Source organism: Balaenoptera acutorostrata, chromosome 10, assembly GCF_949987535.1.
Source record: "Balaenoptera acutorostrata chromosome 10, mBalAcu1.1, whole genome shotgun sequence".
NCBI classification, from domain to species: domain Eukaryota; kingdom Metazoa; phylum Chordata; class Mammalia; order Artiodactyla; family Balaenopteridae; genus Balaenoptera; species Balaenoptera acutorostrata.
The window spans coordinates 77,212,059-77,227,836 of NC_080073.1; the positions used below are offsets into that span (position 1 = coordinate 77,212,059).

Sequence of the window (15,778 nt, forward strand, 5' to 3'; positions counted from 1 at the left end):
GGGCAATTGGGATTGACATGTGTACACTGATGTGTATAAAATTGATGACTAATAAGAACCTGCTGTATAAAAAATAATAATAATAAATTTAAAAAAAGAAGTAAACATTTATAAAGAGTGCTTACAGCAGGGCATGGCACATAGTACTGATAAAATGCTACGTAGGTTTTTGCTAAGTAAAATGAAATAAATATTTGCTTTAGGTTCTGTGATCAGGTTTGTATTATATGCAGCCAAACACAACCTTTGCCAATACACATAGATATTGCCAATATTTCATTATTACATTATTATTCTAGCACCTTGGGCAGTGTCTGGTACTGAATACGTATCCATTGAAAGACTGAGCTATTCAGTGGGGTTTGAGGAAAGATGAGAGGCCCTAAAATGTAACTCCATGTCTCCCTATGTTTATGCAACTGGCTTCCTGTCCTTAGAGGACCTAGGATGGCTCCTTTCTTTGTGTGCTGAGAGCCCTTGGTTTCTGGGGGATGGATGCAGGGATTCCATTTGTTTGGCCTGGCATGCCCTCTTGCAGGGTCATCAGAGCCAAATGAGATGCAAAGACCATCACCAATTTGCAGCCCCCTGCCAAGTGACGCAAGCAGCATGGAGGCCAGGACCAGATCTGGGCAGAGTATTGAGGAAGCTTGCTTTGAGGTCCCCACCATGGAAACAAAACATGGGTAACTGTCAACGCAAACGCCAGCGGGCATGTGACCATCAGAGTTAGAGCTGGGCGGGGGGGTGGGGGGGGCAGTTGCTGAGAAATCATTGGGTGGGACCCTCTTCCCTGGAATATTCAGGAATGGAAGGCGTTCTGGACATGCGCACAGAGAAACGCCTTTCTTTAATGATCCAGATCATTAAATGCTTCTTCAACTAGGAGTTCCTAGAAAAATAATTTGACCCCCGGCTTCTGGCTGGAAGAACACTAGAATTTAGTCTTGGGTGCTTACTCTTCCCGCTCTTGGTGACGTTTCACCTTTAACACCGAATATAACGTTCCTTGAATGTAGTTATAAAAATGAGGGTGACAAGAAAAATACCATTTAAGCCAAGACCACCACCCACATTGACAGTCTTCGTGGGGGGAACTGTTCAGATTTTTACACTTTTATTGATTGGTTTTAAATGAGGTTCTTCTTTTTTTTTCCTACCATGATACTGGATTTAATATAACAGAGGTTATATAAGCATGACATGTTCTCAGCTGAGAGACAGTTCTAGCCACAGAGTATCATAAAATGTAAAAGGAGACTGGGAAGTGTCAGGGGTAACCAAGAGAATGGAAGGGGCTGTACAGTGGGACAGGCTTAAAGGTGAGTGCGGGACGGGCTGGAACAGGAAGCATCTTGGAGGAAATGCTCCTGACACGGGTGAAGCAGGGTCAGCCCTTCCATCCTCTCTCAGTAAATAAGCAGAGAGGGTTGGGGCATCTCGAGGGGTTTGTGATATGGTTCGTTCATTCATTTAGCAAATGTTTCTTGAGCACCTGTTGTGGGCTAGATGATGAGCTGGGCTCTGGGGATGATGATGATGAATGAGACACAGGCAGCTTGTCTCCATGGAGACTGCTGCCTAGACCCTACCTCCCAAAGCTCCCTCCTAGACCAGCAGCATCAGGACCACCTGGGAGCGCTCAGGCCCCACCCTAGACCCACTGCATCAATATCTGCATCGTCACAAGACCCCTGGGGGATTCAAATGTACGTTCAAGTTGGATAATGGTCTGGATCACAAGGTAAAGTGAAGTTCCACTTGAGTCTTAAGTCCTGAACTTACTCGTCTCTTTAGTTCATGAGACTTCTCAGGCTGAACTCACCAACAGGCCGGAGGTGGGTTGGGATGCCTTCCGGAAAGACAGTTCTAGAGCAGGGTTTTAAAGAAAGCTAGAGGTTTTAAAGTCAATATTCTGTGTAGCAATTTTGTTTTTCTATAAATTATCCCGGGACTTCCCTGGTGGTCCAGCCAGTGGTAAAGAATCTGCCTTCCAATGCAGGGGGAGGCGGGTTCGATCCCTGGTAGGGAGCTAAGATCCCACATGCCGCGGGCCAACTAAGCTCACGCGCCACAACTACTGAGCTCGGGCGCCTCAACAAGAGAGCCCGCGTGCTGCAAAACTACAGAGCCCACGCTCCCTGGAACCCACGCGACACAACTACAGAGCCCAGACGCTCTGGAGCCCGCATACCACAACTAGAGACAAGCCTGCACGCCACAACAAAAGATCCCTCATGCCTCAACAAAGATCCTGCGTGCCGCAACTAAGACCCGATGCAACCAAAAAAATAAAGAGGATTCATAATTGGGGTGAATTTGAAGTTTTGGTTAGAAGGTTCCGCCCACTACCTGGATTTCACATCCTGTCATTTTCAGCCCCAGCTCCACCACAAATGGGGAACCCATTCTACATGCTCATTTCCCCGGAGCCATTCTCCACCGAGAGTCAACAGAGAAGAGGGGGACTCTTCCCTCAAAGCTACGTTCTAATCGCAGATGAGGGACTATGTGAGTGCAGTCACCATATAAACCAGCTACAGCCCTCCAGACCGGTACGCGCACAACAACATGTAGACACCTGCACCCACACGCACCCCACGCTTCTGTGGTCTGAACACCATGGGGCTTAACGGCAAAGCTACCCCATCACGTCCTGGCACTAATACAACTTTACACGCAAGCACTTTTTTTTTTTTTCAGATTAATTGATCGATGACCCTGTTTATTTAAGGAGCTATGTAATGGCCTCAGCTGGTACACAGAAATATCACAACACACACTAGCTGTTTATGTGTGTGTATATCTGCGTGGAGGGGGAGAGAGAGAGAAAGGTAGAGATTGAGTTCCCACGTGCAGACTGTGTAAGAGTCTGTATCCCTTGCACAGGGTAAAGTAACGGTAGCCCGAGGTGCAAGAGCTCTGAACTCGTGTTCAAGTTAGTCATTTAATGTTCCTTATTCCCCAGGCCTTGATCCAAGGCCAGGCCAGGCCAGGCGAGCTCGTTCTGGTCAGACGGCGGGAAATTCCAGCACATGGAATGGTGTTGGTGGTCTCAGCTGTGCTGCCGGGATCCCACACAGCTAACGGCGGCTCTCTCCACTAATGAATGCGCCCACCCACGCAGGACCCTCTTCGCCATCCCCCTTCCCCCCTCCTCCCTCCCCAGGCCTGCCGCCTTCAACAGCCCAATGCCACCAACCGCCTTCCTAAAGACTGCCCAAGGATTCATTTCAGGAACAACATCTGTGAAATTAGACATGGCCAGCACCGGCCTTGATCGTAAGCCAAATCAAAGACCCTCTGGAGGGATGCTCTGGGCAACCGCGGGTAGGTGCCCAAAAGGAATTGTTCGACCCTGCCCCTCCCTCCGGCTCTTAGCCTCAAGGACCCTCCGTGGGTGTGAAGACAGCTGAGTATCTCTGCAGGGCGCTCCACACCTCAGAGGTGGGTCCCACCGAGCCTAGGTTGTTTTTCCTCGTAAGACTGTTAATCAAAACAAAACGTTAACCCAACAAACAAACAAACAAAATACCCCAAGTTGGCCCTGGGCACGCAAGGGTGGCCAAGGAAGGCAGTCTGAAGGGCTCCTTTATGACCAGAGGCGTTTTTGAAATGAGACAGCAGTGGCTGCTTTGTGAGGAAGTGGGAAGACAGTCCCCCTCGTTATCCTCCGCACCTCCGTGGTAGTCCAGGGACCACCCCGGAGCCGCCCTCGTGATAACAGCCTGGGCTCGGGCCTCCTTCCAGGGGACCCGTTGTCCCGAGTTGGACACAGCTATCTTCCTCCAAAAGAAAACGTTGGGGTTTCTTATAGAATAGATCTGGAAGCCCACGCCACCTCAGGACCTCTGTCTCTGAGCAGTGCGATTACAGCGCACGTTCCTTCTCCTTTTGACATATTGCCTTAGCTTTCACCTCTGGGCATGAGGCTGAATAAGGGGGGGTCGTGCCCATCCCCTTGGGAAGGCCTGGCCTCCAGCCTGGGCCCACCGTGACCTGGGGCTGAGGGCAGGAGGGAGGAAGAGGTGAAGGAAGGAAGGGCCTGGGATGGAAACGGTTGGCTTGGAATAATAAATGCACACACTGGCTTCTGAAAGCGGCTTGCCACATCCTGGGGAATCTGGAGAAACGCTCCACCCCTGCCCCCCACAGAAGTTGGCTTTCACGAGGCTGCAGGAAAAAAGCACAGGGGGCTTTGATAGTAAGGGGCTTGTTAGTTCTGGGCTAACAGCCCTCCCAGGCTGCTCTGACTCCTTTCAAACACTTTCCTATTTTAGGTCAAGGAAGTTCATAACAGCAAAGATTGGAGGTGATGGAGTGGGGAGAGGCAAGGGAGAAGGAAATAGTTGATGGAGGACAGCTTATCACCAGGCAGCCAGCGACCTCTGGAGGATCCATCAGGCCTGGGAGACATGCCCCACCCTGGGTGCAGGGGACAGATAAAGCAAGATGGCTTCGAGCCCCCGAAGGAGACCTGGCCTCTTCTGGAACTCCCAACTAAAGCTCAGGATAACCGAGTCCCTGAACGCAGAAGATGCTGAAGAGTCCATAGGCTTCCTTAACACTAAAACATGATGAGTTGTCCCTCGTGCTGATTCCTCCACCTGCCAGAAGAGGGCAGCACATACTTCCACATTACCGGGAAAGCTGGACTGCCCAGCCCAAAGGGTGGGTACCATGGAATCTGGGGGAGGATTCATGAAATGAATAGCAGAAGCAGTAATAGCCATCACCTATTGCTGCCTACTGTCGGAAGTGCTTTAATGCATTCATTCATTTAATTAACATGACAATGCAAAAAAAGGACACTATTATAGTCTCTATATTAGAGATGAGGATGAGAGGCATAGAAATTAAGAAAATTTGCTATTGTAGCCCTGGACTGCCTAAGACAGAGCTCAGCAAATTATAGTCCAAGGGCCAAATCCAGCCTACTGCCTATTTTTGCACTGCCCTGAAGCTACGAATGGTTTTTACATTTTTGGATGGTTGAAAAAAAGTCAAAAGAGAATAATACTTTGTGATCCCTGAAAATGTTGTGAAATTCAAATTTCAGCGTCCATAAGTGAAGTTGTATCGGAGCACAACCACGCCCATTGGTTTACGTATTGCCCGTGGCCGCTTTATTCTTCCAGCAGCAGAGTTGAGCAGTGGCGACATCCTGCAGAGCCTGAAAAGTCTAAAAGTTTGCCAAACCCTGAGCTAAGAGATAAGCACTACTTGTTTCCAGGCAGGAGAGACAAAGGGATATGGGGTTAGGACAGCCATCCCAGAGGGATCTGGAAGCAGTATTGACCTCCATTCACTTTCCTTCCAACAGAGTAGCTCAAGGTCAAGCAGAAGGGAGGGTTTGACATTTCACGCTTAGCCTCTAGGAAGTAACGGAATGTTAGATTTAAAAAGGGCTATGGGAATTGCCTTCCATATTTCATCGAGACTAAGATGCACATTTTTTCACATTTGACATCTTTGAAATCAGACTGCGTCTTACCATGAAAATCTTAGAGTTTAAGTGAAAGCGTTTTTTGTTTACTTGAAGGCACTTTTTGTTTCTTAGTGGTACTTAAAATAAGTGTCTTATAATAGTCGACCACTTAGGTTAGGCAAAGGTCCAGCCTCTGAAGGTCCAGTCTCTTTTGGTACCCTTCCATTGACGGCACCCTCTCTTCTTTAGTTGGTGGCCCATTCTGCAGATTTAATTGTAAACTTCTTAATATTGAGCTGAAGTCTGTGATCCTCAATTTTCTATACATCCAATGGGGATTGTCTTGTTTAATATACGTACTTAAGGGGTCTTACAGATCTTATGAAAAGGGAGCGAGGGGCATGTGCTCGGGAAGAGGCACTTTGACGCGGGGGTAAGCAGAGGCAGAGCTGGATGCAGAAGGAGTCTGTGTGTTGGTCTGATGGAGGCAGGCAGGCTACGGGCAGGGGTGAGCTCATGCGGACGTGAGCCCTGGAGAACGTGGCAGGGAAAGAAAGATCGCCAGTGCTACAGGCAGATTCTTTTTCTACCAGCATCCGCCTGGAGCATGGCCCACTTCGGGGGGCACCTCTTAGAAGAGAAGACAGGAGTGATTTGAAGATTCGGGCCTGAATGGAGGAGGGAGACAAGGAAGGAGTAAGGAATCCAGCTGTGGCTGGTTTGCTCCAGCTGCCTTTCTTGAGGGCTCCGGGAGATGCTGGGGGGGCGAGAGAGGCAGGATGAGAGTAATTGATATTGTGTTGATAACCACCATGTAGGCCTTCAGTCACGTGTCCTTCCAGAGAGAATGACCAGCCCAATGATGAGATCAGCTCACCAAGGTTTCTAGATACCCTGAGGGTCTTCTTCAGGATACGTGGCTGTGATTATCAGTTTTCTCAGAATAAACCCAGGGCGCCTGCTACCTGCTTCCAGGTCCCGGGATGTGAAGCTGCTGACACAAGCCTCAGGAAGGGAGGAAACCTTGACCCTTATTTGGAAACAGAACCAAGACTGCTCAGAGAAGCTCATGACTAATGGAGACTCATTTGTCTGGTCAAGGATCTGGGGCCAGGAGGTGGCAGGAAATGTGATGCACTTGCCTTCCCCACCCCGCAGTGGCAGCCAGGTGTGGATTTGGACTGGGGACCAAAAAGCCAGGTGCTTTTCATTTGGAGACATATGTCCTGGATTTTCTGGGACAGTACTGATTTCTTATAATTTGATTATTTTCAATGAAGGCAATTTGTTAGACATGCGATTTTTCAGTTTGGAAAATATGGCCACTGCACTTACAACTAATAAAGGTCAACAGCTAGAGAGACAACTCAGTGCAAGCATGGGACTCTAAACATATAGCACTGGGGCCAGCACATCATGGGTGTCCAAGAAAGGGGCTTTAGGACTTTATTTAGGAAGTTAGAAGTATCTTACTAGGGCAAATATTTTAGCAGGAGTATGTTAGGATATCCCAGTGTCTTCCATAGGTAGAAAGGGGGACATCTTTGCAAACACAGCACAGGGGCCCATCAGTCATAATAAAAAGAGACAGGCATGATCCAGCAATTCCACTTCTGGGTATTTATCCAAAGAAACAAAAACACTAAAAATTCCACTTCTGGGTATTTATCCAAAGAAACAAAAACACTAACTTAAAAAGATATCTGCACTCCCACGTATATTGCAGCGTGATTTACAATAGCCAAGACATGGACACAACCTAGGTGTCCATCAACGGATGAATGGATAAAGAAAATGTGATATATATGTGTATACACACACATGCTGGAATATTATTCAGCCATAAAAGGAGGAAATCTTGTCATGTGCAACAACATGGATGGATCTAGAGGGCATTATGCTAAGTGAAATGAGTCAGAGAAAGACAAATACTGTATGATCTCACTTATATGTGGAATCTAAAAACAAAACAAACAAAAAACAGAGCTCATAGATAACAGAGAACAGATTGGTGGTTGCCTAAGGCAGGGGTTGGGGAGCAAGCATAATGGGTGAAGGGGGTCAAAAGCTATAGACTTCCGGTTAAAAAATAAATAAGCCCTGGGAATGTAATGTACAACATGGCGACTATAGTTAATAATATACCGTATTGCATATTTGAAAGTTGCTAAAAGAGTAGATCTTAAAAGTTCTCATCACAAGAAAAAAATTTTGTAACTGTGTGTAGTGATGGATGTTAACTAGACTTGTTGTGGTGATCATTTTGCAATGAATACAAATATTGAATGATTATGTTGTCTACCTGAAACTAATACAAGGTTATGTGTCAATTAAAAAAAAGGGAGGGGGAGGGCTAAATTGGGAGTTCGGGATTAACAAGTACACACTACTATATATAAAATAGATAACCAACAAGGACCTACAGGGAACTATATTCAACATCTTGTAATAACCTATAATGGAAAAGAATCTGAAAAAGAATAGATATATATACATATATATATCTGAATCACTTTGCTGTACACCAGACACTAACACAACATTGTAAATCAACTATACTAAAAATAAATTAATAAATAAACTAATTAATTAGTTAATTAATTAATTAAATGCCTGTTGGATTTAGCCCCACGTGCACCACTGATGACACTTACGAAGGTTGGTCTAGGCCATCCTTCATTGGGTTGCATGGAAACTGAATAAATGGAACTACAGAGTGTGGATTTAAGAATCTGTCTATGGGGCTTCCCTGGTGGCGCAGTGGTTAAGAAAACGCCTGCCAATGCAGGGGACAAGGGTTCGAGCCCTGGTCCGGGAAGATCCCACATGCCGCGGAGCAACTAAGCCCGTGCGCCACAATGACTGAGCCTGCGCTCTAGAGCCCACGAGCCACAACTACTGAGCCCATGTGCCACAACTACTGAAGCCCACGCGCCTAGAGCCCGTCCTCCACAAGAAGAGAAGCCACCGCAATGAGAAGCCCGCACACCGCAACGAAGAGTAGCCCCCACTCGCCGCAACCAGAGAGAGCCCGCACACAGCAACGAAGACCCAACGCAGCCAAAAAATTAAAATTAAAAATAAAGAATCTGTCTATGGGGGACTTCCCTGGTGGTCCAATGGTTAAGACTTCGCCTCCCAGTGCAGGGGGTGAGGATTTGATCCCTGTTCGGAGAGCTAAGATCCACGTGCCTCGTGGCCAAAAAACCAAAACAGAAAACAGAAGGAATATTGTAACAAATTCAATAAAGACTTTAAAATTCGTCCAAATCAAAAAAAAAAAAAAAAAACTTAAAAAGAAACTTAAAAAAAAAGAGTCTGTCTATGAAGGAGATTAAAAAAGACAGAGAGAGAAACAGGCCTAGGCAAGCTGCTCCTAGTCTTGGAAATAACAGAAAGGAGGCAGGAAAGTTGGTGACACAGGCCTGAGGCTGCAGGGAGGTCTCATGGGTCTCTAGAGAAGATGACGAGGAAAAAGAAGAAAATGGATTTCAGGTGTAGTGAGGGCTGAAGAGGAGACGGGCGGGGAGGGGTGCAGCCACAGGGCGGGGTGAAGACGGAGAAGTCATACTGGCATGAAGTCAGCGGGCCTGGGCTCCAGGAGAACAGGAAGGGGAGTCACAGGAGGGAATGGACAAAGAAGATGACAATAATAGCTCCTCTATGACTACGACTCAAGCCCCAAATCAGGAATACTTGTCATTCTCCTGGGAGGCTGGTTTGCTTTCATCTTGACCAGGGTCTCGTGGTCTGCCGTCTGCGTTCAGCAACGGGGCTCTGGGAGCTGCCTTTCCTGTCTTGCTCGCCCTGAGCTCGTTTTATGACCCGCCTTGTTTTTCTTTCTCACCTCCTTCTAGGGTATGTTGCCTTGCAGAGCTTTACGTGCCCCTGTGAGTGGCTATAAAGCTGTTCTGGGACAAGTGGAGTATACATTTTAAAATTAGAAAGAAAGCCCCCAAGACCAACGCATACAGAGGCGGAAATAAGAGAGAAAGCCAGACTTGAGGGGGATTGAGATGAGGGAATTTCGAGGGAGCGTTGAAAGACCAAAATCATCCGAATTGGGAAAAACACCACTTAGCACAGAAATAGGTGGTACAGGCAGCCTGCGTCAGATGTGTGAAAAAGGAATATGCAAATGTAGGAAGGAAAAGCCACGAGGCCGCATATGATCTATGGATTAGATACAAACAGAGGGGTTTGGGACTTTTTAGACCTCTTAGCAGGGGAAGAGAGCCCCGTGGACATGGGCTTGTGCAAAGGATAAAGGAACGGTGATGGAAAATGGGGGAAAGTACATGAGAATGAGACACAAGCCAAAAATGAGATGGTCCCATGGGCAGGGATATTAACTATATCTAGGGACACGTGATAGGGCTGGAGGAATTAAAAAAGGACTTCAAAAATAGCGAATAAGAGTAGAGAACTAAAAACACACATGAGATCCATTTGTTAACTGCCTGCACCCTGCAATATGTACAAAAAGTGAAATAAACCAGTAGAATGGATAGGATTGAAGCAGAAGGAAAAAGAGAGGTTGAGGGAAAAGAAAGTAAAATATAGTATTTATGCCCGGATTAGAATAAATAGCTAAAATGAGTTTCTTGAAAGCCGAGGGGTTTGGCAGAGGTTTTTAAGAATCTGTTGAAACAGCAGCTTGAGGGTAAAAAATGAAAAATACAAGATGGATATTCAGAGAGAAAAGCCCAGGTCCTCTTGCAAGATGACAGAGAAGAGTGGGAGAGACAAGGTAAAGTAGGGTGTCAAAGAAACCCCTCGAGGGAAGGGATACACCCGAGAAGCCAAACTGACATCCCAGCGGGCAGAGCGTTGAGCAAGGTGTGGGGTTGGGAAGCAAGGGGAGCCGGAACTGCTGAGTCTGGGGGCTGCTGCCCGGTCTTGGGTCGCCTGGGGTCTGTGTGCCATGGTGGCATCTCTGAGGAAGGTGAACGGAGAAGTGCCAGGATGGGTACTCGCAGAGAGAGAGGGAGGACATTAGAGATGGGGCCACCAGCATGGCTGAAAGTGGCCTCTGCCAGGCAGAGGCAGGATGCAGGATGCAGGATGCAGGGCAGAGCTGAGCACGGCTAACTCCAAGCTTGTTACCGGACATGCCAAAGGTGGGACGGATGACGCTCGCGCCCTCCCCCCCATCCTTCTGCTTCAGAACTCTATAAACCTTCAAGACTCAACAAATGACAAAACCTTTCCTTGCAAGATTGAAACAGGAATGTGCGGGGCCCAGAGCAGGGACTCCTGCAGCCAAATCTAAATGCAGGGCTGCTCTCTCCCATCTCCAAGACGCCCTTCCTCGGGCCATGTGGTTTCTTGGTCTCTTGCTGCACACCTCCGAGTTCCAAGCGAGAAGGGCCTGTGCCCCTGGTCAGCCTGACTCTCCTGTTGAGTAGGGTCTGAGTTATGGGCTGATGCAGGTGAGAGAAGCGGTCGGAGAAGGATGCCTGAGGACAAGTCCAGAAAGCTGAACACAAAAGGCAAAGTCTCCCATGACCTGGGAAGTGTCTTACATCATAGATGGATCTTTTTCGTAAAGTTTTTCTTCCTCATCTTCACGATCCCCCCAACCCCCTGCCCCCTTCCTCACTTGCTAGTCCTTCTTAATCTTCCTCCCTGGCTCCGCTCCCTCAGATCCTTCTGATTCCACAGATGTGGGTGATCCTTGGGTGTCGTCCCTAGAGCTCTTCTTCTCACTCACGAACTCCCTCGGGTATCAAAAATCCACAGATACTCAAGTCCTTTTTATAAAGTGGCACAGGACAGTCAGCCCTCTGAATCTGCAGATTCCGCATCCATGGACCAAGGGAGCAACTGTGTACTTTGGAGAGGAGGAAAATGCACCAAGAAAATGGGAAACAAAATTAAACAAGTAGAAAAGAGACTAAATGAGTGGGAGATTTGTAAGTGCTGGTTAGGGGTCAGAAAGTAAGAGCTGAAGCAGCAGTTTCTGATGCCAATATTTGTGTGTGTCTCATTTTTGCTCTAGTAATAATCAAAGTTAACATTTAAAGAGCATTTATGATGTGTCAGGCAGTGTGCTAAAGGATTTACATGCATTAACTTATAAATAAATGACTCTGCATGACTAACCTTGGAGATGCTATTAATGGCCTTATTTGTCAGATTGATGAAATTGAAAGCATTACTAAGTATGTTTTACAGATGCAGAAACGGAGGCTCAGAGAGGTCTCTCAGGCAAAGTGTTACAGCTATAAGTGGCAGATCTGGGATTCAAACCCAGGTCAGTAACTGCATGTTTGTATGTTTCACGGTCCCCTGTCGATGGTTAGTTTATCGAAGACAATGATGTTGTCTCATTCGTCTTGGCAACTCCAGAACACAGCCGGGTGCCTGGCACACAAGAAACACCCTTTAAACATTAGCTCAGACTTGGATCCACTTCGTGTAATCTGTGTTTGTTGAATGAATAAATGAATGACTGAATGTACTAACTAACGGACAGCTCCCTTGGGTGCTAGCTGTGGATGGCTCCTCCAGGATGGGGTCTTGAGTTCCAGTAGCTGGGGTCTTTTTTGAGGATTTGTGAACAACAGGGGAATTTTGAATGGTGGTTTCTGTATCCACCATGGGAGTGGAGAATTCATCCATCATGTAGAACCAGGTCACAGTGTGGGGTGTTTCCACGCTTTGTTGTTGAAAGGGCAGAGAAGGACCAAGAAGACAGTCAGTGTGTTGGGGGGCCGGGTGGAGGGTGCTGGGGTATTATGTGGAGGGAGGGATCTGCTCAAGAGAAAAAAAAAAAATTGAAAACACAAAAGGGACAGTCTGAAGAAAGGACGTTGGAAAAACAAACGCAGAGCTGAAGATGCAGAAGGCTGTCAGGGGAAGCCTGGGGGCTGATGTTGATGTCCTTGTAGAGACCTGTGAGTACAGAGCTCGGACAAAGCAGAGACAGGGTGTGGATGGTCTCACGGGCCGGCGGCTGGGTGGGGTGGGGCCACAGTGCCAGCTCTCAAAGCCCAGCGCGACAGGAATGCTGTTCTCTGTGCAAGAACGGGCCCACCGGAGCTCCGGGTGCTGGCTGGCTGAGCCTAAGGACTTGCGGAGCCAGCTGACCAGCTGACCATGACTGAGGGTGCGGGCTGGGGGAAGAAAAGCGAAGGGGGCGGGAGGGGGAGCTATAGTCACACTGAAGGAAGAACTTGGTGTCTTGTTAAAAGGCGGGAGAGAACAGCACAGAGGACTGTGATCCGGGGGACAGGCAACCGGGGACAAGAGAAACACTGGCTCGTTGAAATGTGCAAATGAGTTTTAGGGGAGAAGGAGTCACAGGCGCAAAACCCATCACAGAGAAAAACAGGGGGAAACAGAAGAAGCGGAAACAATGAAAATTGCAGAGTGTTCAGTTTATGAGAGACTGATACATGATGTTCAGTGGTTGCTTTGGCTTTGGGGGCAGGAGAACCGTAAATACGGCTGATATGTAAATACCACTCACAACCTGAGAAGTCTGGAAGGCTCGGCTAAGACAATCCTTCTGCTGGCGCTTCAATGACTATGAAGGAAGATATCTGCGGCTGAAAGGACCCTGGATGTGGAATCTGAAAACTGGAGTTGAGAGCCAGCTTAGCCCCTGGGGGCGAGGACCAGCCACTGTCGTCCCATTGCTTCTGTGTCTGCAGCAGGGCAAGGGCAGGGGTTGCCTTTCACACGATCGATGGCTGTGAGGGCTGCATTAGCCACCTAGGGCTGCCACCACAAAGGACCACAAACCAGGTGGCTTAAAACAACAGAAATCTCTCCTCTCCCAGCTCTGGAGACCAGAAATCCAAATCAAGGTGTCACAGGGCTACGTACCCTCCCAAGGCTCTGGGGGGATGCTTCCTTGCCTCTTTCAGCTTCTGGTGGCCCCAAGCGGTCCTTGGCTTGTGGCTGCAGCACTGTAATCCCTGCTCTGTCTTCACATGCCCCCACCCGCATCTCTGTGTGTCCGCTTTTCTTCTTCTAAGGACACCAGTCATTGGATTTAGGGAGCACACTAAACCAGTATCATCTCATCTCGAGACCGTTACCTAATGACATCTGCAAAGACTCTATTTCCAAACAAGGTCACACTCTGAGGTCCCAGGTGGATACAGACTCAACACACCACAGGCTGCCAACAGCAATGAAGCAAAAGCACTGAGTAAATTTAAAAGATTTCCCTCATGCTTCTCCTTCTTCTTGTCCCTAAAAGGCCAGTCTCCCTGTAGTGCCTCTTCACGCACCTCTAATGACTGCCTTGCCCACAGGATAAAATCCAGTCCCCCAGCTGGCACTGCAGACTCCAGATGCTTCTCCTGGTCTCTGTCACTGGAGTTTTCTCACCCTCCCCACGTCTTCCATCCTATGTTCCCAGCCAACTGACTCCCCCTGGATCTTTACCACCCAGCTGAAACCCCTTCAGGAAATTTTCTCAAATGACCCAAAGGTGAATCCTTCCTACTCTTGAACCCCTTTGGCAGATACTCTTTCCTCCTCTCATAGGGCAGCTAATCAGCTCTTCAGACTCCCTTTGATGAAGCCACCATTTACCTCTTGTCTTGTTATTTTTGTGAACTTAAGCTTTTTCTTCTGTACCAGTCAGGCCTTGAAGACTGGGTGTCTTTTTCTAGTTCTTTTTCTAGAATCTAGTTCTGTGCCTGGCACAATCCAGGTCCACAGCAGCTGTTACTGAATCATTTACTTCCCACCACACCACTGTTCCTGCCAAAAGTTCATCCTGGCTGCCTTTCCTGGTCACTTTGGTCCAAAGAGATGCCTTTCTCTTCTGAGCTCCTGGAGCAGTTAGCTCCAAGGCAGTCCAAACAAATGGACCACCTTGTTTCAGGATCCATTGTGTGTTCATCTGATAGACATTCAGTTCCTTGTTCATTCGTGAAGACTCAAGAAGTGCCGTTCAACCAATCACCATTCATTCACTCACTCACTCACGAAGTTTTCGTGATGCCCTTGCTCTGCCTGGCTCAGCACTGGACTCCATCCTCCTACTCGGAGGGCAAGCAAACTTCCTCATCCCTCTTCCTTCTCCTCACAGGAACTAACACTGTTCTGAAGTTACACATGCTCAGTGTGACAGTTCTATTCAAATTGCTTCAGCTCATGCTTAAAGGACCAAGTCAAATGAGGGACTAAAAGTGCAGCTTAAATGAGGAGCTCAAACCCCTCTGAGAGGCACCACAAGAGAACCAAGTCTGAGTTCTATGGCCAATGCTAGAAATTAAGGGCCGGGCAGAGGATGAGCCAGGCTTGGAGAAGAGGCTTTCCAGCACCTTCTGCACATGCCGTGGGGTGGGGGGGATGCAGAGGGCCAGGCTCTGCCTTGAGCATGTACCACCATGGTGACTGCCCTGTCCCACCATGGGCTCTGGTCAACCCTCTGAGAAGTCTTTCAGGGACCAGAAGGAAGCTGCAATGTGTTGTTCCAAACAGGACTTCCTGTGAGCGCAGCAGGGTCATGAACTGGGGACAAACAGACAGTAGTGCGGCCGAGGCAGGACCCTGTGTGCAGTGTATCATGATGTGCACTAAGGCAGGCTCAGAACACAACTGCATCCCTCTTCCAATGCCACAATAAGGCTCACTGGCCGTTTCTCCTGCACTGGCCAGAAAGCAAGATCTACTACCCACTCTCCTGCATCAAGGGGGCCTCAGGGTGAGTGAATAAAAGCACTGATTCCAGGTGCTTCTCTGGCCTGAGTGTCTGAAGATGCCCTGGGCAGGGGACAGTGCCACCAGGGGCTCTGGGTAGAAGGGAACCACTTACCAGCGTTGCTCTGCTGCTTTGTGTTTTTGATGTAGGCGGAGAACTTGGAGAAGATGTCGATGCCTGCTGTGTTGGATTCCCGGTGCTTCGCAGCCAGTCTGGGGTACCTGGAATGCAAGATCAGTGTTCTAGGGTCAGTGAGAACTCGGAGGTCCTTTAAGGGAGAGCCCCTTCCCATCACCTCACGATGACAACACTCTTGTTTCTAGCAGGATCTACAAATCTTTTGGGGTTTTTCCAACCCATCCTCTAGGGAGGGTGGGCACTTGCATCTCTAGTTCAATGATAGAGGAAACTAGAGTCCACTGAGGTATGGAGAACTGCCCAGGAATGCAGTCTGTGGGCAGAGAACCAGAGCACCACTCAGAGGGTCCAGGGTGTATTCTCTTCCTGGGACCACCAACAATGATGCAGCAATGCCCAGGCCTTAGTCAAAATTCTCAATGTGTTCACCTCTGCATCAGGTGGGGTCCCAGACTTTTCCCTAACCCATGTTAAAATAACTATCCACTGCCAGGCCTACGATTATAATCCTAGCTGCATGGAGCTAATTCTGGGAGCAAGGAGGT

General features: G+C 48.2%; 1 protein-coding gene across 1 annotated transcript in view; it reads right to left on the reverse strand.

The window, feature by feature from the left end:
• The window catches only part of LOC103013699 (chloride intracellular channel protein 5), a 102,991-nt gene that overhangs the window by 20,865 nt on the left and 66,348 nt on the right, over positions 1-15,778 (reverse strand). Inside the window, exon 4 of the mRNA XM_028161762.2 lies at positions 15,210-15,316. Within this exon, the coding sequence (XP_028017563.1) occupies positions 15,210-15,316 (107 nt within the window). The remainder of the gene's footprint in view (positions 1-15,209; positions 15,317-15,778) is intronic.